This window comes from Trachypithecus francoisi, unplaced genomic scaffold (genome assembly GCF_009764315.1).
Source record: "Trachypithecus francoisi isolate TF-2019V2 unplaced genomic scaffold, Tfra_2.0 Lachesis_group7, whole genome shotgun sequence".
NCBI lineage: Eukaryota > Metazoa > Chordata > Mammalia > Primates > Cercopithecidae > Trachypithecus > Trachypithecus francoisi.
Genome location: NW_022681472.1, coordinates 53,144,346 through 53,172,225, shown reverse-complemented (window position 1 = coordinate 53,172,225; position 27,880 = coordinate 53,144,346). Strand labels below are relative to the sequence as shown.

The 27,880-nt window shown below is 44.9% G+C and overlaps 1 protein-coding gene and 1 long non-coding RNA gene across 4 annotated transcripts in view; both read left to right on the top strand.

Moving 5' to 3' along the window:
* LOC117079569 overlaps positions 1 to 27,880 on the top strand; it is a 526,295-nt gene that overhangs the window by 167,947 nt on the left and 330,468 nt on the right. The window lies entirely within an intron of this gene.
* TSPYL5 (TSPY like 5) lies at positions 180 to 27,499 on the top strand. 3 transcript variants are annotated; one of them, XM_033203593.1, is made up of 2 exons: positions 180 to 2,546; positions 27,381 to 27,499. In XM_033203593.1, exon 1 carries the CDS (start codon positions 338 to 340, stop codon positions 1,589 to 1,591), a length of 1,254 nt encoding a protein of 417 aa, XP_033059484.1. In that variant the 5' UTR covers positions 180 to 337; the 3' UTR covers positions 1,592 to 2,546; positions 27,381 to 27,499. The 3 variants fall into 3 exon arrangements, with proteins under 3 accessions (XP_033059484.1, XP_033059483.1, XP_033059482.1); XM_033203592.1 differs by lacking the exon at positions 27,381 to 27,499 and adding an exon at positions 3,976 to 4,687; XM_033203591.1 differs by lacking the exon at positions 27,381 to 27,499 and adding an exon at positions 3,818 to 4,687.

Sequence of the window (27,880 nt, the reverse complement as noted above, 5' to 3'; positions counted from 1 at the left end):
GCCTTGTTCAGCGAGACCCTGAGGGCACGATGAGACCGCGGGGAAGCTATGAAAGGGCAGCACCCCCCCACCCCCGGGCAGCATATCAGAGAAACTCTCTAAGACCGAAAGCGAGTCCGCGCGAGATGGGGGGTGGGCGCGCCCGCGGGGGGTCGTCTCCTGCGCAGCCGCAGCGGCGGCGCCAATCACCGGGCGCATCCCGTCCTCTCGCGACGGTACAGTTGTACGGTCGTGACGTCGGCGGTTGCCGTGGAGAGACCCGCTCGGTCCCGACAGAGAGCGGGCGTGAGGAGCCGCAGGGTCACAGCGTGGCTTTGAAGCCGCCTCCGCCACCACCATGAGCGGCCGAAGTCGGGGTCGAAAGTCCTCCCGCGCGAAAAACCGGGGCAAAGGCCGCGCTAAAGCCCGAGTCCGCCCTGCTCCGGACGACGCCCCGCGCGACCCGGACCCTTCACAGTACCAGAGTCTCGGGGAAGACACCCAGGCGGCACAGGTGCAGGCTGGCGCGGGGTGGGGTGGCCTGGAAACTGCTGCGTCCGCGCAGCTCCTCCGGCTGGGGGAGGAGGCCGCCTGCCGGCTCCCCCTGGACTGTGGCCTCGCGCTGCGGGCCCGAGCTGCGGGGGACCGCGGGCAGGCCGCGGCCAGGCCCGGCCCGGGAAAGGCCGTATCTCTCTCCGAGCGCCTGGCCGCAGACACTGTCTTCGTGGGAACAGCGGGAACCGTGGGGAGGCCGAAAAATGCCCCCCGCGTTGGAAACCGGCGTGGCCCTGCCGGGAAGAAAGCCCCAGAAACCTGTAGCACCGCGGGGAGGGGGCCTCAGGTCATAGCTGGTGGCAGGCAGAAGAAAGGGTCGGCAGGGGAGAATACCTCGGTCTCAGCTGGGGAGGAAAAGAAGGAAGAGAGGGATGCAGGGTCAGGGCCCCCAGCGACGGAAGGCAGCATGGATACGCTGGAGAACGTGCAGCTGAAGCTGGAGAACATGAACGCCCAGGCGGACAGGGCCTACCTTCGGCTCTCCAGGAAGTTTGGGCAGTTGCGACTGCAGCACTTGGAGCGCAGGAACCACCTCATCCAAAATATCCCGGGCTTCTGGGGGCAAGCATTTCAGAACCACCCCCAGCTAGCATCCTTTCTGAACAGCCAAGAGAAAGAGGTACTGAGCTACTTAAACAGCTTGGAAGTGGAAGAGCTCGGCCTTGCCAGATTGGGCTACAAAATCAAGTTCTACTTCGATCGCAACCCATATTTCCAAAATAAGGTGCTCATCAAGGAATATGGCTGTGGTCCTTCTGGCCAGGTGGTGTCTCGTTCTACTCCAATCCAGTGGCTCCCAGGGCATGATCTCCAGTCCCTAAGCCAGGGAAACCCAGAAAACAACCGTAGCTTCTTTGGTTGGTTTTCAAACCACAGCTCTATTGAGTCTGACAAGATTGTGGAGATAATCAATGAAGAATTGTGGCCCAATCCCCTGCAGTTCTACCTTTTGAGTGAAGGGGCTCGTGTAGAGAAAGGAAAGGAAAAAGAAGGCAGGCAAGGTCCAGGAAAGCAGCCAGTGGAGACTACTCAGCCTGGGGTGAGCCAGTCCAACTGATCCTGCACAAGTCTCCCTGCTACCTCCTGCTGGGCTGCTCCTGGTTGACTACGTATTTGGCTCTCTGCCTTCTCTTCATGTTGGCCTCTGTGTACTGTAGACCCTTTGGACTTTAGTTACAAGAATATGGCGTTTATGATCATGTTCTTTTGCCTCCCATAGCCTCTTGCTTTTCTGCGTTAGTGTCACATGTTATGTGATCGCACCCGGACTGTTCATACGTTAAGCACACGTACTTTAGATGTGTGCTGCCTTTTATCTACATTGCCTGGACCTTGTTCTTGGCGCTGGCCTTTCCTACTTGTCTTTAACATGGACACTCATGAGTAATCCTCCAGGACGACCAGTGCATCCTCAAGCTCTGCTCCTTCAGGGCCAGTGACTTGCTGGGTTTCGTGTTCATGCTGGCCATGCATGTCATCTATGCAAGCGTTTCCATTGCCACTGCAGAATGAAGCCAGTGCACATGGTGTTAGTCATCAGCCAGAACTTACTGTTCTGTGGGTCTGGGGTCACCAGCTAAGATGTCACCTACTTTATTTCTAGCTTTGGCCTGTAGTCCATGAGACCCATCCTGCTTGATGTTCTGCAGAATGGCACTTAACTGCTGGGCATGCATGAAGTTAAGGGCAAGAAGCAGTATGCCATGTGTTCTGTACCATCATGTGTCTCTTCTTGCTTCTGGGCCCTTCTACTGGTGAACTTCAATCTCATCAGGATCTTCCCATGCCATGTCACTATCAAGCCATTAAGTTTTGTTTGGGTTGCTGTCAGCCCCAGATGGCTTCCTGGTCAACAAGGACCTCAAGAACTGCCTGTGGACTGAGGCCCCCTACCAGTGCATGAGACACACACCTACCCTCCCCAGCTTTCCAGGAACCCTACTGGCTGCCAGACTGATGGGCGGGCTGTTATGTGTGGACATGTGTTTACTGTCATTATGCTGTGGCTCCAGGTGAGGGTGAGGACTGGGCCTATATAGAATCCAGATACCGCTGTCAACTTCCCTTATTCCCTTCTAAGACATGAGCAGAGTGCTATAGTACGGGTTCTGGGGAAGAGGTATTTCTGATTTGTGGGCCTCTGCTTGCTTGACTTCAGGTCACTCATACTTCACTTGCCTGCCTTCCTCCATTCTTCATTTCCTCCCTCATTCTTCTTTCCTCCCTCCCTTTCCTGGTAGCCTCCTTTCCTCACCTTGCGCCTTCCCCTTCCTTTTTTCCTTATTCCTTTTTATTTTGTTTAAATAGTACCACAGAGAAAACAACTGAAAAACCACATTTTTCTACATACAGCTAGGGAGATAGCTGAGAACTTGGCACTGCGCACATATACTAGATTGAAAGAGAGTTGAGGAAACCAGAAGGCCAAGTGGATCTGCTGGCAGACCCTGAACCTGTCTCCTGGGCTTGCTCTACAGTTCTGAAGTTGAAAAACCGTTTCATGCCTAGCATCTGCTCGAGTGATAAACCCCAAGGCAGGCATATCATAGACTAGTGTTTACTCTTGTTTTGACTTTGTTTTAATACTCCCTAAGACTCAAGTGCCTCCTGCTGTTTCCTTCTTTGTGGTAGCCTCTGGCCATCTGGACCTCAACCCCCAGCTTTCCCACTTTCAGCAGTCCTTTGCTCTCTTTGCTTCTACCTCAAATAGCCCCAGGAGTGGGTTTTAGTCTCCAATATGGAGTATCTCAAGCTTCTCCTGGGGGATGGGGATGGGGATGGGCAGAATCTGTTTTGGATCTCCAGGTTATTTGCAGTGGGTGTAAAAGCGGAGCTGGGCCTTTCCCTCTCTCATCCCTGAGGGTGGGGAAGAAGGACTGTATCTACGCCCGTTCTTCCCTACCTTCTCTTTTGTTAGGGAGACCTCATTCTAAGTTCCTCAAGAGAGACCTTGACTTAAAGTTGTAGCAAGGGTGTGCTAGGCTGGAGATTTGGAGCAAAACCATCGAGTAGGCATGATACCGGTACGGAGCGGGCCTGGAAAATCAGACAGAAATGGCTTGAAAAGCCGCAGGGGGAGCATGCCTGTCTCTCAGTGATAGAGTATGGGAGGGACCTCCTTAGCTTGGAAAAGGAAAGTTGAAGAGATTATGGACAAATAGGATGCCTAGTTGAGGGTGTTTCCAAAGTTTTGTCCAATCTTATCATCAGTAGATTTTATAAGCCACAGAAACAAACCAGGAACAGAATAATGTTGCTTTGGTTACTTTCTTTTTTGTTCTAGGTGTGGCTTTGTACATGCAGAAGAGTGCTGTATGCTGCACACTTTACCTTTAAAGTCTTACCACTTTCCCCATTTTAGTCTAATGGGAAGATAGAGCTGTGTAAGTCTGCTTTTTTTTTGTTAATTTTTTTTTTGCTCTTTGTTATGGACATTTTCAGACATGCGCAGAAGTGGAGAGGATGGTCCTTGGACCCCATGTGTCCATCACCTAGCTGCATCATTTATCAGTTATGGTCAACCTGGTTTCATCTGTATCTGCCTCTTTTCATCTGTATTGTTTATTGAAAATCCAAGACACTAAGCCAATGCAACCGTGACTACTTTGGGAGATTGGTAGTCTCTTTTGATGGTGATAGTGATGGGGTGCACTATCATAATCACATCAGGTCTGCTTTTTGCTTTTAATGTTAACTAATGAAGTTCCAGAGATGGGCCTTAGAAATGTGTTTTAAGAATTACCAAGGAGTCTCAAAAAGAAATGAGAGGGATGCTTCCTTTCCCTTGCATCCACAAAACAAGAGAGAGACTGTTCTATTGTAAAACTCTTTCAAAAATTCTGATATGATAAGGTACTTGAGACCCTTCAGCAGAATGTCAGTCTTTTTTTTTCTGTGTAACATGGAAACTTGTGTGACCGTTAGCATTGTAACCAGCTTGTACTGGTCTCATAACTCTGGTTTTGGAAGAATAATTTGGAAATTGTTGCTGTGTTCTGTGAAAATAACCTCCCCAAAAATAATTGGTAACTGGTTGTTGTACTTGGTAATTTGACACCCTGTTAATAACGCAATTTTTTCTGTGTTCCTAAACAGTATAAATAGTTGTAAGTTTGCATGCATGGTGGAAAAATAAAAACCTGTATCTCTGTTATATTTCTGATTTTCAAAAAAGAATTGGAAGGTTGTTAAACAGAGGTTGGGCAGTTAAAAGGGTATATACATTGCCCTAGGTAAGTGATTCCCAAGCTGCAGACCCTTGTGTGGTTAGCTACACAAAAACACATAAGATTTTTATTTCTAGGACTTTTTCCCAAAGATTGAGATTCTATGATTCTGAGAGGAAGCCAGGTAGCTTAGTTTTTAACATGCGTTCTAGTTGATTCAGAAGCAGTGAACTCCCATTAGAATAATCTAGATTCTATGAATCATCTAGATTCTAGTAGGAATACAGTGCTTCTTAAATTTTAGGGTGCATCTGAATTGTGTGGGGAGTCCTGTTAAAATATGCATTCCGATATAGTAGTTTGGGATGGAACCTGAGATTCTGCATTTCTAAGGAGCTTCCAGATGATGACAGTGCTGGTAATTTGTGAACTGCACTTTGAGTTGAAAGGGGGGTGACTTTGAAGGCCCTTTTAAACTCGAGTAATGGTGCTCAGCTTTTGTTGCACACTAGAATTGTCTGGGAAGCTTACAGAAACACTGCCAGAGCTCCACACAAAGACCAACTAAATCAGAACGGGGTAAGGGGTAGGTCTGGGTGTAGATATTTTTATAACTTCCCAGGTGATTCTAGTGTTTAGCCAGAGTTGAGAACTACATCCTCTGATGCTGTTCATTTCAGATCCATAACAAGGATCATTTCCCATTAATCAGAAGAAGCAGTGGCAGACAACCAAGTGCCACACTAAGCTGCCCAGCAGAAAGTGGACAAAATTAGAAGTGGGTTGTTACAAGAAAATAAAATGGGCTTATATGACAAAGGGTTTTAATAAATAAACATGCAGTGTTCAGGGCATAGTAGGTGCTCCAGTGTTGAATGAATGAATGAATTTAAAGCACCCTTTAGATTCAGATGCCTCAGGGCATTTGAATTTGGTAATTTGTGAAGTGGGCCACATTTGTTTCATAAGAAAATCTGTATCAGTTTTCTGGGGCTGCTATAACAAAGTACCACAAACTGAGTAGCTTAAACAACAGAAATTTATTTTCTCAGTTCTGGAGGCTAGAAATTCAAGATCAAGGTATCAACAGGGTTGGTTTCTTCTGAGGGCCTCACTCAGCTTATATATAGCTTTCTTTTCTGTCTTCACCTGGTCTCCTGTGTGTGTGTGTCCTAATATAAGGATACTAGTCATCTTGAACTGGGGTCCCTCTAATGACCTCATTTAACTTTACCCTTTAAAGACCCTGTCTCTAAATTCACCTACATTATGAGGTATTGGGGATTACAATTTCAACATACGAATTTGGTGTGAGGGCAGGGGCAATTTAACCCCTAACAACATCGTAACTTGTATTCTTCTGACACATATGTGCCTCACGTTATGGTAGTTAATTGTATTGAGGCATATCATGTGCCAGGCACTATTGCAGGTTATACAAGGGTTAATATGTTGAGTCTTTATGACAAGTGATAATTATCTCCTAATGAGGGGATGAGTTGAGGAAATGGAGTAAAAAGAGGTTGAGTAAATTGTTCAGGATCATGCTGGTAATGAATGAGCCAGGCTTTAAATTCAGGCAGTCTGGTTCAAGAATGCACACACATAGCACTTGACTCGAGTAGGAATAATCTTCAGTTTATCAATAGTATCTTTACGTAGAATCTCCTAATTTTGCATGTTAAACAAAATTTAAACCCCTGGAGTTTTTCTGATATGTGGAATGCAGAAGGGATGGAGAACAGCCTCTCCAGGCCTGATCTTCCTCTCAGGATTCACTCAGTCTGCTTTGATTATGAATTGGGAGGAGCTGTCTGCCCAGTTCAATTCTGTTTACGCACTTGCTTCCCTGTGGGTGCAGAGCCTCTCAAACACCTCTCTTCAGTTCCTTGGACAACCCATTCAATCTGGGATGTACTACTTCTCCATCAGCTCATTCATTCATTGCCTCTTATATCAACCAATCCTTGGTGTAGACATTGGAGATATAGCTGTGGACAAATGCAACTTTGAATTTTTCTTCCCCCACCTGCACCCCACCCCGCCACCCACCCACCATAGGTTTCAATCTCTTCTTAGCTTTCACTTTTTCACCATCAAGAGATTGATAGTCAGTCTCCTTTTTTCCATTTTCCTGGGGCTGGTGAATGCTTTAGGTCCATGTGGGTTGAAGAGGGGGCTAAAGGAAGCCTCCCTCACCTTTGGCCTTTAGGTAAGACTTCACAAGGGACTCAGACCTTCCATAACCTGGAGAGGGAGAGCCTCTTGGGTCATTCTAGTTATCTTAAGAGCCCTTGGCCCCACTTTTAGCGTTGACTTTTATTATAAAAAGGCCTCTTCTGATTTTTTAACTGTTAACTCCTAGGCTTTTTTGGAAATGTGGTAGGTTTGTGCTAGGCCATAGGTGAGCGGGGAGAGAAAAATAAAATGGTCCTGCCACCCTGAGCTTACCAAAGATCTCTACCCGCTTTGGACTGTCTATTTCTTCTTGCACTTTGGGCTTCTTTATTCTAGTCTACTATAGTGGTTTGCAACAGAGGAAAGAGACACACTGCCCTAGGGAGGCATGTTAGAACCACCTAGGGAGGGAAATTTGGCAAATTTGCTTGCCCCCTGAAGATTCAGAGAAGTCCTCAGTCACGGGGAGCCACTGTAACTGATGGGTAGGGTCATATCCCTCAGATGTTGGGACAATAAAAAAGTGGAGTATAGGCAATCCAGTCCATGGTTTCTATCTTTATTTGCCCTTAGTGTCTTCACTTCTTCTTTTGGAATCTTCTCCAACTATCACTGTTCAGGGTCACAACTCACTACTGCTCATTCACTTTCACCTGAAACTCTAGACTTAGACCCTCCTGTCAGGTGTTCAGCTACTGGCCATCCAGGGCTTGAGCCTCTGTCCTGTCAACCTGGTCCTCAGCTGAGGTTTGACAAATATAAGACAAAGTAACTACCATCTGTGTGACACTTCATGGTTAACAAAGCACAGTCACTTATATTATCTTGATTATAACAACTATCCCTTAAGAAGGCTCAAAGAGGTTAAATGACCAAAATCACAAAAGTAGTAGAGCCAGGACTTACAAACTTGGGTCTTCTGATTCCAAATTCCATCCATCCATGGGACGGTAAGCATGTGGCCCAGGGCAGATGTCTGGCACTATGAATCTAGACACTTCTTTCCACAGAACCTGTATTTAACTTTCTGCACAGCAGATTATCCAGTTGCTGCCAATTAATCTGAGTTGGCATACGAATGTGAAACTTCTTTACCATCCCTAACTACAGCGTGTATAGTCATAACTAGGAGCAGGACCGACTTGACTCAGTGGTGGGTGAGTCTTCAACTGCATTGTTCAAAGGTTAGGATTGGCTCTAGACATAGTATGCTTGCTGATGAGGACTGAGTGTGGTTTTGGGCCATATATATCAACAACTGCATATAAATGAGTTGGAAAGGGGGAAATTTTGCTTCTATAAGAAGAAGTCTGGTAATGGGAGGTTGTCAGGTTGTAGGCTTCAGTGGCTTAATGATATTAGGGATCTGAGTCTGCCATCTTTTCTTTCTTTCCCTTGGCTTTCCCCTCACCATTCCCCAGCTGCAAGCATCACAACCTCACCCAGCTGCACTCAGAGGCGGGAAGAAAGGAGGAGGAGGGGGCCTTCTTACATGTCTCTGTTTTTTATCAGGAAAGAAGATCTTTGTCAGTAGTCCCTGGTGGATTTCAGGAGACCTAAGACAGGTCCCTTGGGCCAGAAATGGGTCACATTCCTACACCCTACCTCAAGGACAGCTTGCATTTTCCAGTATCTCTCATGGAATTAGAGTTCTGCCATCTAGAAATAAGGAAAGTTCAAGGGGCTAGAGCTGACAGGTGATTTTCAATCACCTGTAGTTTTATGCTTTCTGAGATAATTTTGTGGACGTCGAACACCAGATAACAGCTGGAGGCACCATGCATCTGCCTTTTCCCCCCAGGTCTCCCAGTTACCCCTTGTGACAAGAAAGCTTTACCTTGTGCTTAGTGTTTTGTGTCTCATTTCCTCTATTACATGGTAAATACTTTTCTGGCCAGATGATGCCTTTTTGGTTTTCGTATCTCCTACAGCACTTACCTCAGGGTTCACTCAACATTTGATGTGGGTGATCAATAAATGCTGGTTGAGTAAATGCAATACATCAATGAGCTTTCTAAAATGTAAATTTGATCATGTCAACCACTGGTTGAAACCTTCAGCAGTAGGATCCAGAATCCCAAGGAGCTCATAACAAGCCCTCCATTATGTGCCCTTTCCTTTTGTTTCTTTCAAACTTCCTTATTATGAAAACTTTCCAATATTCAGAAAAGTACAATGACCAGCTGTATACCTACAACTTAAGTTCAGTGATTGTGAACTTTCAGACATATTTAGTTTGTCTATTTATATGTGTGTATATATATTTTGCTGAATCATTTGAATTAGTTGCATGATGCTTCATCCCTAAATACTCAGCGTGCATCTCATTAAAAATAAGGATACTAGCTGGGCGTGGTGGCAGACGCCTGTAATCCTAGCTACTTGGGAGGCTGAGGCAGGAGAATCACTTGAACCTGAGAGGCAGAGGTTGCAGTGGGCTGAGATCGTGCCACTGCACTCCAGCCTGGGTGACAGAGTGAGACTCTGTCTCAAAAAAAAAAAAAGATACCTTCCCACATAATCACAAGATCATTATAAGACTAGAAATTATAGGACTAGTATCCGGTCCATATTTAAATGTCTTTAAATGTGTCTATTGTTCCCAAGGTTATCTTACCATGTTAGTTTTACAATCAGGATTTAAGAATATTCAGGCATTCCATTTGACCATTACATCTCTTTAGTCTTTTTAAAATCAAGATAATCCCCCCCCACCTTTTAAAATTTTCCCACTTGTAACATTGACTTTCTGAAGAAGTTAGGGCAGTTGTCTTGTAGGATGCCCCATACTCTAGATTTGTCCAATTGCTGCTTCTTGGTTTTAACTTTTTCCTCTATCTCCTTTTTTTCTTTTTTTAAACTAAAGGTGCCGTTGAAACTACCTAAGATACTACCTAAGTGAAGCTGCGTACTTCATATGTGTCACATCAGAAGGTGCACAGTGAGAGGCTGTCCCACGTTTGTGCCATTAGTTTGATCTTTTGGTTAAGATGGTGATCACCATGTCTTTCTTTTGTAAAGATGCATTTTCCCTTTCCAGTTAGCGGGTAATTTCTAGATGATTCTCTGTTACTGGGAGAATATTATGTTTCCTAAAACTTTTCATCCCAAGGTTTTAGCAGCCATTGAGGGTTTTTGTCCAAGTCAGATATTTCACTGTCAGTTGCAAAATGGTGATTTTATAATCCTGTCATTCTTATTACATGCTTTAGCTGGTATTCTGGTATGAGGGAGGTCTTTCCCTCATCATCTGGCAAAGGACTACATTTTCTCCTAAAAAGGCAGTGTAAAGACTTAATTCCTTCCCTTTAATCACCAATTTTCAGCATCGGAAGTTGATATAATAATAACCTCCAGTGGTCTCAAAAAGGGCATGATTTCTTTACTGTCACTACAAGCGTGTGGATTTTTATTTATTTAATATTTACAGTCAGTTACAGTCAGCTGTTCAGTTGACCTGTATTTTGGCCCTAACCAACCTTTACCAAATTCCTCTCATCTTTGTCTCTAACTGTTTCCCCTTGCCACCCTGTACTGTGCTCTAGCCAGTATGAACTATTTCTGATTCTCTGAACACTCGTATTTACACAAGCTGTTTGCTCAGCAAGAAAGCCCTTTCACATACAGCTCAGATATGCTTGTTCTGTGATGTTATTTTTAATCTTTCAAGGCTAAATTAATCCTTCCCTTTTCTTTATTTCCACAATATTCTATCCACTCTTCAATCTACAGTAACTAATGTAACGACTTGTACTTACCTGTTTACCTGCCTGCTCCCACCAGAGACTATGTGATCCTTAGATCACAGAAGAATAACAAACAGTATGTGGTAATCATTTTTATATTCCCACAGCCCAGTGGCCTACACATAGTAGGTGCTCATTAAGCACTGAATGAATGCAAATGAATGATTCTTAGAAATTGATGAAGGCATCAGTGACCAACTACAAAGAGGTTAGAAGAGCCCAGGAGCAGAGATTGGGAGTAACTTCAAGTGAAGGAGAAGCATGAACCTAATAGAAATGGATTAAAAGAGATGGGAGAGGGAAGCTATTACCTGCACAAAGCTTTGGGCAAAAAACACAGTGGCACCAAACCACTGTCATATTGGAAATCAAGTAGGGAAATGGAAGACAGCAGGAAAGCAAATGAAAAATGTTGGAAGTGTACCATGTACACTGTGCTTTAGTAATGTTCCACAGCACATGAGTCTAATTGAAAATAAGAAAAAGCAAAGCCAATGTGATCCTGGACAGTGACTTTCCCAGGGATCTTTCTCTGTCTTTATACGTAGATATGTATATATAATCTGCGATCTTCTAAGAGGTCCCTTGAATTTATTTAAATGACTCCAGAAAATTGGGGTAGAACAATCTCTAAAAGTGGTTTCACTGAAAAGCAACCTGGACAGGAGTTTAACCTGCAGAGTGGAACAGTGTGAGTAAATCTAGGGGAAAATTACTTTGAGCTTCAATACTAAGTAGCCTGAATTCCAAGACTATGTGGACAATATGGTCATCAAACCCCAGTGCTGCTTTGCCAAGTGCTGTGGGACTAGATGATTTATGAGACAATTCAGGGCACTTAGAGGGGGACAGGGGTGCAAGGTGAGGCATTTGAGCCCAGGCACATTCTGGAGGTGGTTATAATTACAGGGCAGATTGTCCCTAAGGAAGCAAAGTTGGTGGGGTCCCACCATACCAGGAGATCTCTTCATCTTGTGCTGTGAGAACCTGTCTTGCTACTAGTGCCACCTCTGGCCCGAGGACAATATATTTTCCTTCTAGCATTTATGTGAGGGACACTGAGTCCCTACAAGCTTACATGCCATTCTCTCAGCAGGAGGTCTTATCTGACTTTCAGTAAAATGATACTCCCACTCCTGCTGCTCGCTTTGTACTCCTTCTCACAGCTCCCTCTTTTCCTTGATAGGATTTACAATTCATGACTATGATTTTGTCCCTGGGTTTGTTTCTTCCCTTAGACTGTAATCTCTCAAAGATCCTTGCTGCTGGATCCCAAATGCCCACACACAGGAAGTATCTGACAAATATTTTGGACTAGTGCAAATGTTGATCTTATGAGCCATAGCCAATTAAGATGGCAGGTTGGGTGGGCCATGCCTTGGGATTGTCCTTTGGCAGGAGGAGATGATCCCTTCCTAATATACAAGCGGCCTGGCAGAGTACATTTTATTGAGTGGGTACCACATGCTAAGGACAGTGCTAAGCACATTATACACATTATCACAACAAATCTATTTTCATACTCATTTTCCAGATGAGATAAAAGAGCCCAAGAGGGTTTAGGTGACTTGCCAAGGTTACATAAGTTGTAATTTCTGGAGCTAGGGGTAGAGGCTCTTAACCATTATTCTGCACTGCCTCTCTGGTGGGGGTTTACAGTATGAGTTTGTGAGTTAGGCTAACATCGTCCTCATGCCTTCAGGAAGGAGGAAGGACAGTGTGTGACTATAGATAGGTTCTCAGCTCTCCAGGGGTTGACGATCACTGTGCCTAATCACCAGGGAGGAAAGTGTGGAAAGTGTGTGTGTGTGTGTGTGCATGCATGCACACGTGTGTGGGGGCCGTATCTAGGTGTGTGTCCAGGAAGGCCATGAGAGTGGCCAGCAAGCCAGCTTTGCCTGCCTGCTGCTTGTCCTCAGGCCCACACCATCCTGAGGCTGCCGGGGCATGATGCACACTCACTCAGGGATCACTGCCCACTGAGGTAGTTGGGTCCACATTTTAAAGGCTCCCAGCTGTGGGCAGGTTGTGGGAAATAGAGACCCTCCTGGCCCAAAGCAGCCCAGCAGGTGGGGGCCTTTCTGAATAGAGGTATTAAGCAGATGGTTTGATCAGGCTGAGTCACAGATAGCATCAGGCTCAACAAAAGGCAAGAACAGCTCCTAAATGAGGGATTTGTCTGTATACAGGCCACGTAGGCAGGCCTGCTGATTAGAAGCTGTTCTTTGAGCTCCAGCCTCCCATATGGACAGCAATCCCTATCATTTGTCTTGTCTTGGAATAAGAAAGATGATGAAAAATCAAATCAAGGTTTCTTGATAATACCATGGGAGTGTGCTTTCCCCTTCACAAAATTTGACCCTTCTACTCCACACAGGGATTATATGGAAAGTAAAAAAGTAAGGAGTTAACACTGAGCGCCTACTGCATGCTTAAGTGACTTTTATACAGTCATTATTTTATTTTTTTACAATAGCAAGCGTATGAAGTCTTCATTGTTACGTACATTTTATAGTTAATTACACTGAAGCTTTGAAAATTAAGAAACTTGCTCAGGGTTACTCAGCCAGAACTCTGTCTGACTGGCATCTGTTTGGCTCCCGAACCTCTGTTCTCTCAATTGTAACATACCTAGAAGAGAGGAGACACAACCCCCTCCTAGAAGAGGGGAGACACAATTACTCCTGTTTTTAACATGGGTGATATGAATCAGTTAGAATGCTTTCAGTTGCAAGTAACAGAAACCCTGACTTAGGCCCAGAAATAAGGACAGATGCTATTTTTGTAGTAAGGAATCTGGAGGTAGGTGATCCTATGCTTAGTTTTAGCTGCTAACTTATCAAGCTCCCATATTCTTTCCATCCTTCTGGTCCTTCCTCTCCAACATCTTTGGATTTGGCAAAGACTTTTTGTCTTCAAAACTGTCCCATGGCCCTGAGATGACTGCTTCTGTTCCAGGCATCGTATCCCCAAATACAGTGTTTAAAACAGGAAAGTTAGGAAAGGAAGCAAACAAGGACTTCTCCCCTAGAACCCTGTCTCTTTTACCGGGGAGGAAAATACTTCCTGAAGCCTCTCAATGGACTTTATATCTTTTTGGGCAGAAATGAGTCTTCACCCTTAGACAAATTGCTGGCAAAGGGAACCGTTACTGCCATGACTGGCTTGGGCTGACCAGGACTATTTCCCTGGGAACTGCAAGGAAGAAGGAGCATTGCTGTTATATAGGCACTCGCCACACAATTCTAAGGCCAGGGACTCATCAGACTCCATGACCATCATTGCTAGAATACCTTGGAGAAGGGAGAATAGTCAACATTTATTCATCAATTCAGACAGCTTGCTTGTTTAGTACCTTCTGTGATCTCAGGCATGAGTTAGGTACCATAGGGTCAAAGGACCTGTAGAATACAGGCTTGCACTTACTGTTTCATCTAAATGGGAAGAGTAAAGATAGATAGATAGATAGATAGATAGATTAAAATATAGATATGTATATATATGAACAGTTCAATGAAAACATGAAACAAAAATTTAACAAAAGCCAGCATATGACCAAGTGGTCATAGGGCAATACAGCAAATTCTTCTTGGAAGATTTTGTGAGTTTCTTTGTCCTACTCATGATTCAGTGGAAGCACTTTAAATTCTTTTTAATCAATGGGATTAATTTTATATTTTCTGTTATTTCTTTCCAAATAGAATACATACATTAATATTTCTCAATGATTTGGAGGCTACTTTTGGTCAAGGAAATTATTTTTAGGTGTTAAATCTATATTGTTGGCCTCCTAGAAAAAGTATTTGGTGCTTTGGCAAGAGATGTGAACCAGCTATGAATTTAAGTATCAGCCCTGGTAGCTTTACCATATATGGTTGACTTTTTTGATGGATTTCCTGTGGATCTAAGCAGCATGAAAATCAAGTGGTGTCACCTTGCATTCCAATTAAGCACGAACATTTATTTCAACAGTTACATTTGAGGCATCTGAATAATGCAAAATACTACAGCAGCAGCCAAAACTTTAGTTTGGCCTCTGATTAAAGACAGTCTTCTCAATCTGGCCCCAGTTTCTAGAGTAATCCTGTGAGCAGATTAAACATAAGTCCGTACTTTGCTGATGATTGTGTGTTGATTCTATAAAAATTTGGCTAGGAGTAGTTATCATTTGAAACCAAAAATCCCCCAAATAGTGATTGCTCTAGACCTCCAGATGGAGAACTTTCCCCATAGCCCAGCAACTTTGCTAAAGATCACCATGTGGAAGGCCGTTCTTTTTGTTGTTGGACTTTTGTTATATTATCCTCCCAGAAAAGCTTACCTTATTCATCTCAGCCTCTTCTTGGTTGCGGGCTAGGGGAAAACAGGGAGAGTCATTCCCAACATGGTATGGCCTGTGCATTTCTCAGGCTCTCTTTTCATGGGATTGTTCTAATTGGTGTTGGATGTAAGGGTTTTGAAGTCTCACCTCACTTTATTTTTAAATGCTCCTCGGCCCTAGTTGAGCTGGAACCATGGTGCCCCAAGCCAGCTTTGAAAGAGGCAGTTCTGCCAAACAGTCATCCATGGGTAGTTCTTATTCCCTGGGTGCTCCAGTAGCTTCTGGGTCAACATGCAATTGGTGGAAAATGATGTGAATTTCTTGGCTAAAGAAAAATGGTAAAATGCAGATTGCAGAACATGCTCACCTTGTAGCTGGCTTGAAGTCTGTGTTCAAAAGCCCTGGCCTTCACAACCCAAACTGAAACTCCAGTTGGAACCAAGAAAGCTCAGTGGATATGGACGGTGGTAAAAGTAAGCCTGGCTGGAGTCACTGGCTTTGGGTACCTGATGGTGACAACACGTGTTCCAGAATGGTTGTCTGTTAAATGTTTACTAGAGTTGGGTCTGGAGCATAGAGTGAAGGGAAGGAATATAATGGAAGGTTGTAGAGTATGACAACTAAGACTTGGAATCAGGCCGGGTGTGGTGGTTCACACCTGTAATCCCAGCATTCTGGGAGACCGAGGTGGGCAAATCATGAGGTCAGAAGTTTGAGATCAGCCTGGCTAACACGGTGAAAACCCGTCTGTACTGAAAATACAAAAATATTTAGCTGGGTGTAGTGGCAGGTGCCTGTAATCCTAGCTACTCAGGAGGCTGAGTCAGGAGAATTGCTTGAACCCAGGAGGCGGAGGTTGCAGTGAGCCGAGATTACACCACTGCACTCCAGCCGGGGCGACAGACTGAGACTCCATCTCAAAAAAAAAAAAAAAAAAAAAAAGAGTTGGACTGTGTTCCTATCAAAACTCTGAGAGCTACTAGCTAGCATACCTGGAAGGTACCTGGAACCTGGAAGGTTACTTAGCTTCTCTCTAAGTGCTTTTTTTTAATCTGTAAAAGAGGAATAAAAGTTTGGAGTTAGATGGAAGTTATAAAAAAACAAGGCTCAAATTATGTATAGAACTGAAAAGTCCAGGGGCAGTCTGGGTTTCAGATATGACTTGATCCAGGGGCAGACACTTTCCTCCCTGTGGCAAGATGGCTTCTCGATGCTCTAGGCCTGCAAAGCTTACCCTTTCAGTAACCCTAATAAAGCATGAAAGTATTTCTTCCTTGCCAGTACCAAAGAAAAAAAAAATCCTGAGATTGACTCTTAGCTTATTAGGTCATTATAAACACTTGAGTCAATTGCTAAGAACTGGGTCACTGCCCAGCCCTGGAGCCAGGAAAGGGGTCAGCCCCACCCGAGCTCCAAGAACAGACAATAGGAAAGGGATGGTTTTTTTTCCAAATGAAAATAAATCATGGTGCTAGTACCAGAGGAATGGGGGATGGATGTTGGGCAGGCCAAAACAATAGATGTCCACTGAAGAAGCACTCCATTCCCAGGTCATCTTTGTTAATAAGGAAGTGGGAGGGATAGGAATCAAAAACACTGATTTATGAGGATCTGGGCCAGGGTCAGGCATCGAGCATCAGCAACTTCCTACCCTGCCTTTTTACACAGTAGCACAGTCTTTATATGATAGAAATTTGGTTGCAGCTTCAATGTGACATACATATGCTTTCAACTCTCAAGGCATCAAACCTTGTTTAATTACTATTATACTTTTCTTAAGGTTTTGGTATTCTGCCTCTGTATTTCTGACGTGCCTCTTGGCTACAGATAATCCAGATAGTGGTTGCTGTCTGTGGGCATGTGAGGCTGCAAAGTCCAAAAAGTGAGGCTAACGGCCACTACTGACAGATGAAGGGGCTTCCTCAGGGGCAGAGGCACAGGGTCCAGTGATACAGGCTGGCACCTCAAGAATCAGGGATGAGATTTTCCTGGGAACCACAGGGTTCATATTTGATGGAGGCTTGGGAGTTTTTCACTCTGCATAATGGCTCTGTTCCCCTGGGGATAACCCATCACAAGATATGCCTCGTGAACGTGGGTGGCAGAGGGACACACAGGTGCAGGGGTATCTTCCAGCCCTGGATGGTGCCATATGAGGGATGGATATAAGACTGGCCATATAGGTGAAGTGTCCGAGGCTCGGAGAGATGGCAGGGTGTTCACCTCTGGACAGAGCAGGACAGAACTAGAATGAATGTATAACACTGGGGAAAAGATTGTTAGTGGGAAATGCTCCATACAAACGCATTCCAAGAACATGAATCAGAGAAAGATGGACTGTGCTTGGTGGTGGTGGTTCGGTGCACGTCCCTCTGGGTTGGGCTGGACTGTGGTGACAGAGGAGATGGGTACAAGGGAATTAAGAGAATTTTAGCTGCATTGCTCAAAATGTAGGGGCTTGGGGTGTCCAGACTTTGATGTGGGATAACAGAAAAGGAAAGCCCTCATGGTGGAACATAAATGGGTTAATCAGGCTGGGAGAAGTGGGTGTCCAGATGATTCCACCCCCAAGTCCAAGCGGGGAGCCTGGGTCCAAGCAGAAAAGACAGTTTCCTCGTTTAGCAATCAAAGGAGTCCAGAGTGGGTGCCCAGCCTTGGGGCAGAGGGAGAAAGGAAGAGGGAAAGCTTTGCTCTGAGGATGAGGTGAAGAGCAGAAGGAAACAGAGACCCCCCAGAAAAGGGAGACTTTTCCTGTCCCAAGGCAGAGACCCAGGGGACTGTGCACAGTTAGCCCTTTGAGTGCCTCCGTTTCCCTCATCTGTGGTCAAGCCTAGTTCTGTATTCCAGCCAGCTGTGGGAGGACGGGGTGACGAAGTGATGCTCAAAGAGAATGTGAGGCCAGCTGGGGCAGCCCAGGACTCTGGACTGACGCCTTCAACAGGGGAGTCTCCCCCTCCCCCTCCTTCTCCCCCCGCCCTTTTCCTCTTCCTCCTACTGCTGGGAGTTAGCTGGAGAACCAACAGGCAGCATTACAGGAAACTCCTATAGGCCCCTTTAGCTGGTTGAGGGGGCTCAGCCGGCCCCATGGCTAGGGCATTTGTGTCCTGTTTCCTGCCATGCAGGAGGGGCACTGTGAGGGCCTCCCGCCTCTCACCCCAACCACATACACACCTGTGAACAATGGAGCACTCCAGTCTCCAGCCCTACCTAGAGGAGCGATTTGTTCTCTGATTTCTATAGCACAGAAAAGAAAAAGAAAAAAAAATCCAAAACAAAAAGTAAAACCACTTTAAGCAACTAGGAGTTTTGTTTGGTTATTTGGCGAAGGGTGTGTACTGGGAGAGTGGGTAGTGAGGAAGTTCTTTATCCCTCGAGAATCTAAATGAAGGAAAAGTCAGTTTGAAACCGGCTCCCAAGATGCTGCAGGTGTCTCAACCCAGAATAAACTCCGAAAGCTGTATTTTCAGCACAGAAAAGGGGGGCTTCCTAATGGAAACTTTGGCAGCCTTTGTGCTGTGGCCCTGGCCCTGGGCAGTGCTGCGCTGCTGTTTATTTGAGAGGAAGTGGTGGAGAGTGGTCCCTCTTGTGGCGTGTGGTCTTGGCAGCGCCTGGGCTCTCCGTCTTCTGTTTGGAAGTCTGGCCCACCATGGAGCCCTTGCTCTCGGTTCCATTGTTAAAGGGTTCCTGCTGCAGTGCATCCCGGGTGCCCACCATGAGCTCCCTTTGCCTGTGAAAGAAGGTGCCACCCTTTCCACCTGCCTCTTTTCCCCTGGGGATTTCCTGCCTGCTTGCGTGGGAGGCATGTGGCTGTAGGTGGGGAGGGCAAGGGACTGGCTAGAAGTGAAGGTGAATGGTGAAGCTGCAGGAGGTGCCGTGGCACTTGTCTTCTTGGCCTTCCTGCCTCCGTACCCCAGTGACGGTCTCTTGCAGGCTGGTGGCTCCACCTTTTGGTCTGTGCTGGGACCTGTCAGGAAAACCATGCTTGGCTGTGTGAGAATGGCAGAGTATGGTGGGCTTGGGGCAGAGTGGTGGTGGTGGCAGAGAAGTGAAAATGATGGTTTTGGGGTAGCCACAGGAACACCAGCTTTGTAACAAGACAGATACGGGTTTTAATCTTGGCCCCAGCACTGACCGCTGATGACTTTGGGTAAATAGCTTGACCTTTCTGAGGGCCAGTTTCTTGATCTTTAATACAGCCATAATCATACCTACCCCAGACAAAGGCTTAGGAGGACCTCTCGTGCCACACAAAATATTGTGTGATTTTGAAAGCAATGCCTCGGACTCAGACCTACAGGCCATAGTTTAGGGAAACCCAAATCCTTCTCCAGAAATAGGGCTTATGCCCATGTGGAGTCCTCTGTCCCAGCTACCAGTTGGTGCTGTGGCCTGTTTTGCCTCCATCAGCCCATACTCAAAACTCAGCTCCTGCCTTGGTTTCCACAAAACCCACTCATAGCAAGCACTTTGCAAGCTTAATATACCTTATGGACAATCTGGTGATACTGAACAAGCAGCTTATTATCTCATTCACGGTTCTTTCTCCTCATCTTTCTTTACTCCTGTCCTCCTAGATTTCTCAGCGTGCCAAATTCTTCTCCCTCTATGCACAGTGCAGTTCAGCTCTCCCCATGTCCTACTCCCAATATTGCAAACCTAAACTTCTAGAATTGCTTAACAGATTTCACTAGATCTAAATGTCTCTAAAAACAGTGGAATAGAAAAATAACAAATCTACCACTGATAGTGCCTATTTCATAGCATTTTTGTGAGTAATACTATCACTACAGTGACTAGCACACGGTAATACTATCACCACAGTGACTAGCGCGCGGTAATACTGTCACCACCACAGTGACTGGCGCACGGTAATACTACCACCACCACAGTGACTGGCGCACGGTAATACTGTCACCACAGTGACTGGCGCACGGTAATACTATCACCACCACAGTGACTGGCGCACGGTAATACTATCACCACCACAGTGACTGGCGCACGGTAATATTATCACCACAGTGACTGGCGCACGGTAATACTATCACCACCACAGTGACTGGCGCACGGTAATATTATCACCACAGTGACTGGCGCACGGTAATATTATCACCACAGTGACTGGCGCACAGTAATACTATCACCACCACAGTGACTGGCGCACGGTAATATTATCACCACAGTGACTGGCGCACGGTAATACTATCACCACCACAGTGACTGGCGCACGGTAATATTATCACCACAGTGACTGGCGCACGGTAATACTGTCACCACCACAGTGACTGGCGCACGGTAATACTGTCACCACCACAGTGACTGGCGCACGGTAATACTATCACCACCACAGTGACTGGCGCACGGTAATACTGTCACCACCACAGTGACTGGTGCACGGTAATACTATCACCACCACAGTGACTGGCGCACGGTAATACTGTCACCACAGTGACTGGCGCACGGTAATATTGTCACCACCACAGTGACTGGCGCACGGTAATACTGTCACCACCACAGTGACTGGCGCACGGTAATACTGTCACCACCACAGTGACTGGCGCACGGTAATACCATCACCACAGTGACTAGCACATGGTGACCAATAGCTATCACCATTTGAAGAAACCAGGGTTGAGCGTATCTGAGAATCCAAGAAAGGATATTGACGTGTTGGTGGATCAAAGAGCAGATATTAGGGTCAGCATATTTTGCGTTAATCTCACCACCATTTCTACATCTTGTTGACACTTTGTGAAGTGGACAGGACAGCCTCCACCACACCCTTTATACAGGAAGACAAAGCAACTTGCCCAGATTCACTTACTGGAAAGTGGCAAGTGTTTGTTATGGATCAACATGTGTGAACTGTAGGGGGAGGGGGTAGAATGGGGCAGAGGGAGAAGCTGATCAGCAAACCCTATTGGGAGCTCTGGAGCATACGCAGCCCACGGAGGTGTCCTGTCATGGGTTTTGTACCCCTGCCACTGTTAGCTGTTGCACTTGGGCTACCCGGAAAGGAAAGAGATGCCCTTGGGCAAAGCAGCTCTCTACGGCAAGCATACCCTGAAGGAGCTGACAGCTGGAGGCAAGTCCTTCCCTCCAGAAAGTGCATTTGGGGAGTGCATCTCCTGTCCTACCATGTTCTTCATCTGCGAAACGGGGACCATGATAGTACCAACTCGCAGGGTTAAAGTAAGGTAGTGGGTGCAGCTGTCTTCCATAAACAACAGTTATCTTTAAGGGCATTGTGGGTACTCTGTCTACCAGGCAGCCCTGGCTGTGGGAGCCCCTCCCAATAGAGCTGCCACCAGCCCTTTCTGATAGGACTGACTCCCCAGGAATGTCAGGGTGGTGACTCCGGAGCACTTACAGTTGGACACTGTGAAGATGATCATCGTGTTGCATCGCCACTGCCCTTCATACAGCTGTTTCACATTAAATTGATCATAACAAGAGGTCTCTGATCAAAAACATTGAACTTAAATACAGGGGGATCTCTGGAAAAAAAGGAATGTGAAAGAAGCCGAGTTTCCTTTCATTCTGAGGACTCTGAATACATTTGAGACTTGCATCTTACTCTTCTAAAGCCATGCAGCCCAAGCTTTCTATTCTGTGTTAGAATGTAAGAGTCATTTCAGACCAAGTCAAGTTGGGATAGATGATTAGAATGATGCTTGTAGAGATTATCACAATAATGGCTCCCAGTGAATCATACTTCCTGATATCATGCCCTTGTGTAGTCTTCTCCCACACTGACTCTGGGCTTAGCTATGTGTCCTGTTTTGGTCAATGTGACATCAGCTAATGAGACCCAAGCAGAGACTTGGTAAGTGGTTGCTCACGGAGATTTGCTTGAAGCTCCAGCTGGCCTCCTTGAGGATGAGAGACCAAGTGAAAAAGAGAACCCGCCCTCCCAGTCAACCGTCCTGCTAAATGGAGCCTAGGTGAAGCCAGCAGAGCCTCCCAGCTATGCTACAGAGTCACGAGAAATAATAAATTGCTGTTATGATGATTTTTAAAATTGAGATGAAATACATCATAACAGAAAATTCATGATTTTAAGGTATACAATTCATGGCATTCAGTATCTTTATAATGTTATGCAACCACCACCACTTTCTAGTTCTAAAACATTTTCTCACTCCAGAAGCAAACCCTGTACCCATTAAGCAGTCACTTCTCATTGCCCGCCCCCTCTAACTCCTGGCAACCACCCATCTCCTTCCTGTCTCTATGGAGACACTTTTGTGACTGGCTTCCTTCACTTAGCATAATGTCTTCAATGTTCATCCATGTTGTAGCATATATCACTACTTCATTTTTTTTGCACTCAAATACGTGTATGCAATGTTCATAGAAGCACTATTCACTATAGCAAAAAGGTGAAAACAATCTAAATGTCCATTAACTGATGAATGGATAAGCAAAATGTGTTGTACCCATACAATTAAATATTATTGAGTGATAAATTGCTGTTATTTTAAGCCATCAGGTTTTGGGCTGGTTTGTTAACTGTAGTAATAGATAACAGAGAATTTTTAAGGTGGTTGGAGTAATAAGAGCTATCACATCTTACATTGTTTCTCCATGCAATGTACTATGTGAAGCACTTTGTATGAATTCTGCTTTAATCCTCACAAGAACCCTGTGGTTTAGGTACTAATAATGACCCCAGTTCACAAATGGGAAAACTGAGAAATTAAATATTTGCCCCGTTTAACCCAGACAGTTCAATTCCAGAGCTCATGCCTTATTCACTCACTGTACTGCAATCCAGCCATAAATGAAAGGACTGCTCTGGAAGATCTAACTAAGGACATGAGTGTGTGGCTTTGCTGGGAAAGAGACATCATTCTCAGCTTTTTTATATGGTTCATAATGAATGTCACTGGTAGAAATGACCAACAGAATTTAAAGCCTTTAGTGGTTAAAATCTAATTTGTGCAGTCTGACTTGGGAATATTGAACTTTGTAGAACAATGTCTATATAGTAAGTTTTCAAGGGCAAAAGTTACAACCATAATATTTGATATAAACAAACCAATTGAGTAATGGGTCAAAGCTTTATATAAAGTTGAAATAGGAAAAAATTAAAATCCCAATCAAATAACTTCTGTGAAATAAAATATGAATGAAAATGGGAAAAATTAAAGAGGATTTAACTAGGCTATTTTAAGAAGGTTGATCAAGGAGTCAAATGGATATAATGGAGTTTTCTCCAGAAAATCCTTTCAGTACAAAAATGTGTCCATGATGACATAATTTTGGTTTTAATGGTATTATTCTTAGGAGTCAAAATATCCTTAGGAGAGAACATCTTTCTGAGTTAAAGGTCTTGTGTCTTGCATAAAGATTCTTTGGAGGGTGTAAAGTGTTATCAGAAGGTGAGTATGGGGTCACTCTGGGATGCCAAGACAGATTTGTAAGATTCCAGACTCTTTGGAGAATAAGTGCATTGTTATTTAGAGTCAGACCATAAAATGCTCGGCTTGACTTATGATGCAAGATGAGGAGGTGAAGGCTGCCCTGAGGGAGTCAGGAATTAACTCCAATGTAGGGGAGAGTCAGGTTCTGATGTCCCTTTTGAGACACATGTTCTATGGCAAGGGGTAAAATGGCACATAGAGAAGCCACAAGAGTAATCTTGTGGCCTAATGGTTAGGAAACTTGACAGAAACTCCTTAAGAGGGAGCCTTACTCCTTAAGAGAATAAAGAGCTCACTGGGAGGTGTGGTCATCTCAGGTAACCATGGAACCCAGTGCAACAGAAATAGGAACCCAGTAGCAATGTCTAGCTAGTTGCAAAGATATGGGAGCAGGAAGTTTTTGGGATCCATTACAAAGGGAATTTGGGATTGGCTGAGGTAGTGCTGGGAGTAGAGGGAGAAGAACAGAGTTGTTTATTTGTACGTCAACATATCAGACACCTATAAACTCTTCAGGTATTGTAAAAATATTTATTAACTATTAATACATAAAGAAAATTTCAAAGCCAAAATTAATAAATGAATAATTAAGTGTTTTCAAAATGTAACATTAGGCCATTCATGTAATAATGGATTACATATAGGTCTCATATACTATAGGTAAATATGAAATGTTTGGATCATAAAAATAAAATAATTTATTCTTAACAAACTCAAATGTATGAAAATTGAACATCCTTTCAAACATTTATAGCAAAACAATGTAGAATAATATATAATATAGATAACTATGTATAGAACTCTGTGACTGTCTCCATCTGCCTATGTGTCTTTAAATGAAGGCTGTGGGTGTGTTTAAATATGGTTGACATGATATAGGAGTGGTTTAGGGCCTACAGAGGTTTTCATGTGACACAAAGTAGATGTGGGGTATGTAACATGAATGTGAGGTAAGGGGTAGTTAACCTGTTAACAAAATTGGGTGGAGTCCAGAGCCAGCAACTTATTAATTAGTCCCAGAGCTTTATTTTTCTTGAGGCTTGTGTGGCCTAGGAAACAAGACTGCATAAGATATAAGAATTAGAGCAGAAAAAATGCTAAGGAGTACACAGAGATAAAAGAGATATAGGCTTTAAGATTAAGAATGCAGATTGTGGCTCCATGATATGCTAGGTGCCACATTAGGTTAAAAATAAAATCCCCAAACCACACCCTGGGACCTTTGTGTGAATGGATGTTGTTAGGGGCCCCATTGTCCCTAGCGTCCCACCACTCAAGGACAGGGACTGGTCACTGAGCCCTCTATTTCCCAGACAAAATACAGCACCTGGTTCACAATAGGTACACGAATTCAATGCAATTGGAACATCATATACAATTGGAACATCCATGGTGGCCAGGCCACATCCCTTGTAATCATAGAAACATGGAAAACAGGGCAGAATCGTAGGCATAGTCCATCCAACATTCCATTCAGTGGGATCCAACTCAAGATAGAATAAGTGTGGTAAGAGAGACGTGGGAGAAAGGTGTAGAAATACACAGTAACTTGAAGCTGGAATTCTTTGATGCTCAAGTCAAAAGCCTTCTTGGCAAGAGTTCTGATCAAGCTTTCACTCTGCAAGGAAATGTCTTCCCAGCTTTCTGCCAGCACTTTTTCTGAAGGTGAACTCAGGCCTTCATATCCCTCCCTTTGGCTCCCACAATGCCAGTAACCCTGACAGGTGGCACCTGGCCATGGCAACAGTCTAATTTTCTAGAAAAGCCAATCTGGAAAGCTTACCATGCTTAAAGGAGCACTGACAGATAAGCAGCCTTCAAGATGCCACTTCCTAAAATCCATCTCTAACGAGGCGTAGCTAACAAAATGTGTATGGTGATTATTTATTCTGCCAGTGTCCCAGGGTGATGGGATCCGTTGCATGTGAAATTTGCTTTGACAAACCATCCCTGGTTATGTAAGTCCTCTGCTGTGCTCTGGACTGGGGGATTCCGCTATCAACTGAAGCTTCTCATCAACTTTTCCTGAAAATGGCAGGAAATAGATTGAAGACCTTGTCAGGCTTTCAGCCATGCACTGTTTCCTGGGACTGCAGTTAGAAAAGTCACTGATTAGTGGGACACTTAAAGGGCTGCAAGATACAGAGCAAAATGCCATTGCTTCCCAGGTGAGAAGCCAGGCGCAGCTCCTATGAGGAATGTGTGGGGAGGCATGTATGTCCAAGTGCCAGTGGTAGTAATTCCAGGGTCTCAGAGAACACTGTCAGATCAGGGCTTTGTCTCTCAGCATGTGTCCCAGTTTCTTCAGTTTCAAAAGGTGAGAAATCATACCTGCCCTGGAAATTCTGAAATCCCAGACCACTCATCGTTTATTATTGTTATTATCTGTTGATGTTTACAAAGCAACATGTTGGGACTTTATGGGTTCAATTTTGTAGCATGGAGATACATCAACATGTTTCCAGGACAGAGGGCCTGGGACAAGTGGGTAATTTACTTTGATTCAAGATAGTAAAGTCCTTAAAGGAGATCATAAATATCACGTGATCTGTGTCTGTTAGGATTAGGTCCAGCTGCTAGAAACAGAAACCAGAAATAACAGCGGCTTAAGTAATATAAAGGTGTGTTTTCTTTCATATAAATAAGTCTTAGATAAATTCAGAGCTCATCCATAGGTCTCTAGCTTCCATGGCCCATGATGGCTTTTGGTGCACCAGCCATCACATCTGTCTTCTAAGCAGGAGAAGGATGGGAAAGAACAAAAAGAATGCCTCCTGATGGAATCCATTTTATTTAAAGGAGCCCCACCAGATGACTTGACTTTCTTTTATTGGCCATCCTTAATTGCAAGGGAAGCTGATATGTGTGTTATTGGAGCTAGGCACATTGCTGTTCAGAATATGCTGGGCAGGGAACAGGCAGGCTGTGCCATATCATCTTTTAGGGGCAGCCTCTGAAGCTTATGTGGAAGGACTGTTGCTTTAGAACCTAGACATAACTGCATTTGAATCCTGGCTGTATTGCTTTTTAGTTGTGTGACAATGGGCAATTTATTTTGATTTTCTGGATGAGTTTCTTTAGTTATAAAAATAAAAATAACAATTCCATCTTATGGGCCTGTTATAAGGATTAGATAAGACAGCTCTTGTAAAGTGCTCAGCACAGTGCCTGACATTTGAACAGTAAGCGTTCAATAAATATTAGTGCCCCTTCTTTGCTGTCCATTAGAGTGTGTGATCTACCCACGTGGAGGCTTTGAATGCTAACTCCCTGGCTGCGGCCCATAGTACAGATTCCCTGATGCAGAGGGCCTAGAAGGATGACAATCATATTGTTAATAATTCCAGCAGCAATAAGAGCTGACATGGCTCACGTGCCATGCCTCCTCTGCAGTAGGCACTGTGCTGGGTGGTTTACCATTATGTCATTTAACCAGTGCTGTAGCAGACACCATTCCTGCTCTGCCCAGATCCTTGGGTCTTTTTTACCATAATAACGCTCCTAATGGTTCACACCTGTGATTCTGCCTGAGCATTTCTTGGGCCTCTTTGCCCACCGTGCAGACAGCCAGAGTATTCTGGGTCCACCTAGCCCTCAGCCAATAAGTGACCAGTGCAGGAGTTTGGAAGCCCAGCTCGCTCGCATAAGTCAGGACAAACTCTGAGGAATAACATCCTCCAGAGTGCCCTGTGGCATCAGACTGGGAAGCTGTATCGTGCTTGGTTTCACTTGGTCCCTGCCCACTTCCCTGACTCCCTTAGTGGGAGCATGTCCTAAAGAAACCCCATGCATTTGAATCCTCATCTCAGGATCTTCTTCTGAGGTATCTGACCTAGGGCACACCCCAAGCTCCATGAGGTAGACCTATAGTGAACCCTTTTCCATTTTACAAAAGGGAAAACAAGCTTAGACAGTTTGGGTAACTTACCTGAGGTTGCACAACAAGTAAGGTGGCAGAATTATGATTTGAACCCAGGTCTGGCTAGCAGCACCATGCAATCTTATCTTCCAGCCGCACATTTTCTCTGGATGGTGGCCCAGGTCCTGGAGGGACAGAGTACAAAGGACTTTGGCATGTTGAATTCCTCGAGCAACCTGTTGGTAAGGTGGGCCCTATTGTTTCTAAGGGCAATGACAACAGTGTCTGTGTTCTCTGTAAAGGTTCTATCAAGGGCGTCCTGAAACTTCAACTCTTTTAATTAAGGTTTGATCCCCCTCAGTTTTGGGGAGGGAGAAATGGAGCCATTGGAGAGGACGGAGATGTGCGTTTTGCCTGGCAAGTCGGAGCGGCCTAGTCCAGCCAGTGGTCGGTGGGGTACAGAGGCCCTGGCAGTCCAGTCTCTGCCACGCTTCTCTCCCAGAGCACCCTGCACCGGCCTGGCATGCCAATGTCAGACCTTTCTAGAAAATTGGGCTCATTTCTCGCTGTATGGTTTCCAAGCCATGTTGGCTTTCTCTCTGAAAGAGCAGCTCTTGGATCTTTGCATTTCCAAAAGGCTTGGGAGTTCATTC